Below are 954 nucleotides of genomic sequence, written 5' to 3' on the forward strand. Positions count from 1 at the left end.
CCCCCAAAATTCCTGCCACTCCCCCCCCCCCCAAGACCACTGTAGCCAGACTGGGATGTTTGCGGGAGGGTGGGGGGGGGAGAATAACACAGAAATCCACATTTCATCACTAAACAGTTGCTTTATTAGCCCAAAACCATCTGTATTGACCCACTGATGCATGTGAATGTTGATGACCCCCCCCAAATATTGGTGACCCCCCCAAAATGCTCCAGACAATAGCCCGGCAGCAGGCAGAGCCCAGCCGGACGGGCAACCACCCGTCCGGCTGGGATCTGCCCCCTGCCGGCCTTTTTTTCCCTCAGATTGTCCCCAAAATCATCATGACACCCCTTTGTCCACCTCTGGGACTCTGTGTGTGTGTGTGTCCCCGCCAGGTGCCATCCCAGCGTCACCCACCACCCCGTCTCACTGGGGGAGGAGGGGGACGCGGGCACCATCCGAGGAGGAGGGCATGGGGTTGATGCGTTGTCCCGTGCGGACGTTGAACATGGGAAGGGTGGAAAGGGGCCGTGGGACATCCCGGCTTGTGGCCATGTGCCTCAGCTCCTCCGTGTCACCATGGATGGTGGTGTGGTGGACCAGCTGGATGCTGGAGCGGGGGGGAAGGAAAAGTGGGTGCTGCGCCCTGTGTTTCTACCCGCATGGCTTTGGGGAGGGGTTTGGGGGGGGTCTGTCCCCCCATTAGTAGGGTTTGTGTCCCATCGTTCCATTTGTATCCCATCATCGGGGTTGGTTCCCCATCACTGGGGTCTTCCCCCATCACTGGGGTCTTCCCCCCTGTCATGGGGGTTTGCCCCCCCCATCATTGTGGTCTGCCCCCCATCATTGCGGTCCTCCTTGCTGGTGCTGAGCCCAGCCAAGGCTATTGGAGAAGTAAAACAGCTCTTGTGCTCCATCCCGTGTCTTTGGGGGGTTATTGGGGGGTGCCAAGGTGGGGGAGGGAGAGCAGGA

At 59.9% G+C, this 954-nt stretch overlaps 1 protein-coding gene across 2 annotated transcripts in view; it reads right to left on the minus strand.

The window, feature by feature from the left end:
• Positions 1 to 120: 120 nt before the first annotated feature.
• Positions 121 to 954, minus strand: part of SGCA (sarcoglycan alpha) — a 3394-nt gene continuing 2560 nt past the window's right edge. For both annotated transcript variants that reach the window (XM_014958969.1, XM_014958968.1), the window contains exon 9: positions 121 to 592. In XM_014958969.1, the coding sequence (XP_014814455.1) occupies positions 409 to 592 (184 nt within the window). In that variant the 3' untranslated portion in view covers positions 121 to 408. The remainder of the gene's footprint in view (positions 593 to 954) is intronic.

This window comes from Calidris pugnax, unplaced genomic scaffold, assembly GCF_001431845.1.
Source record: "Calidris pugnax isolate Ruff unplaced genomic scaffold, ASM143184v1 scaffold335, whole genome shotgun sequence".
Lineage (NCBI taxonomy): Eukaryota > Metazoa > Chordata > Aves > Charadriiformes > Scolopacidae > Calidris > Calidris pugnax.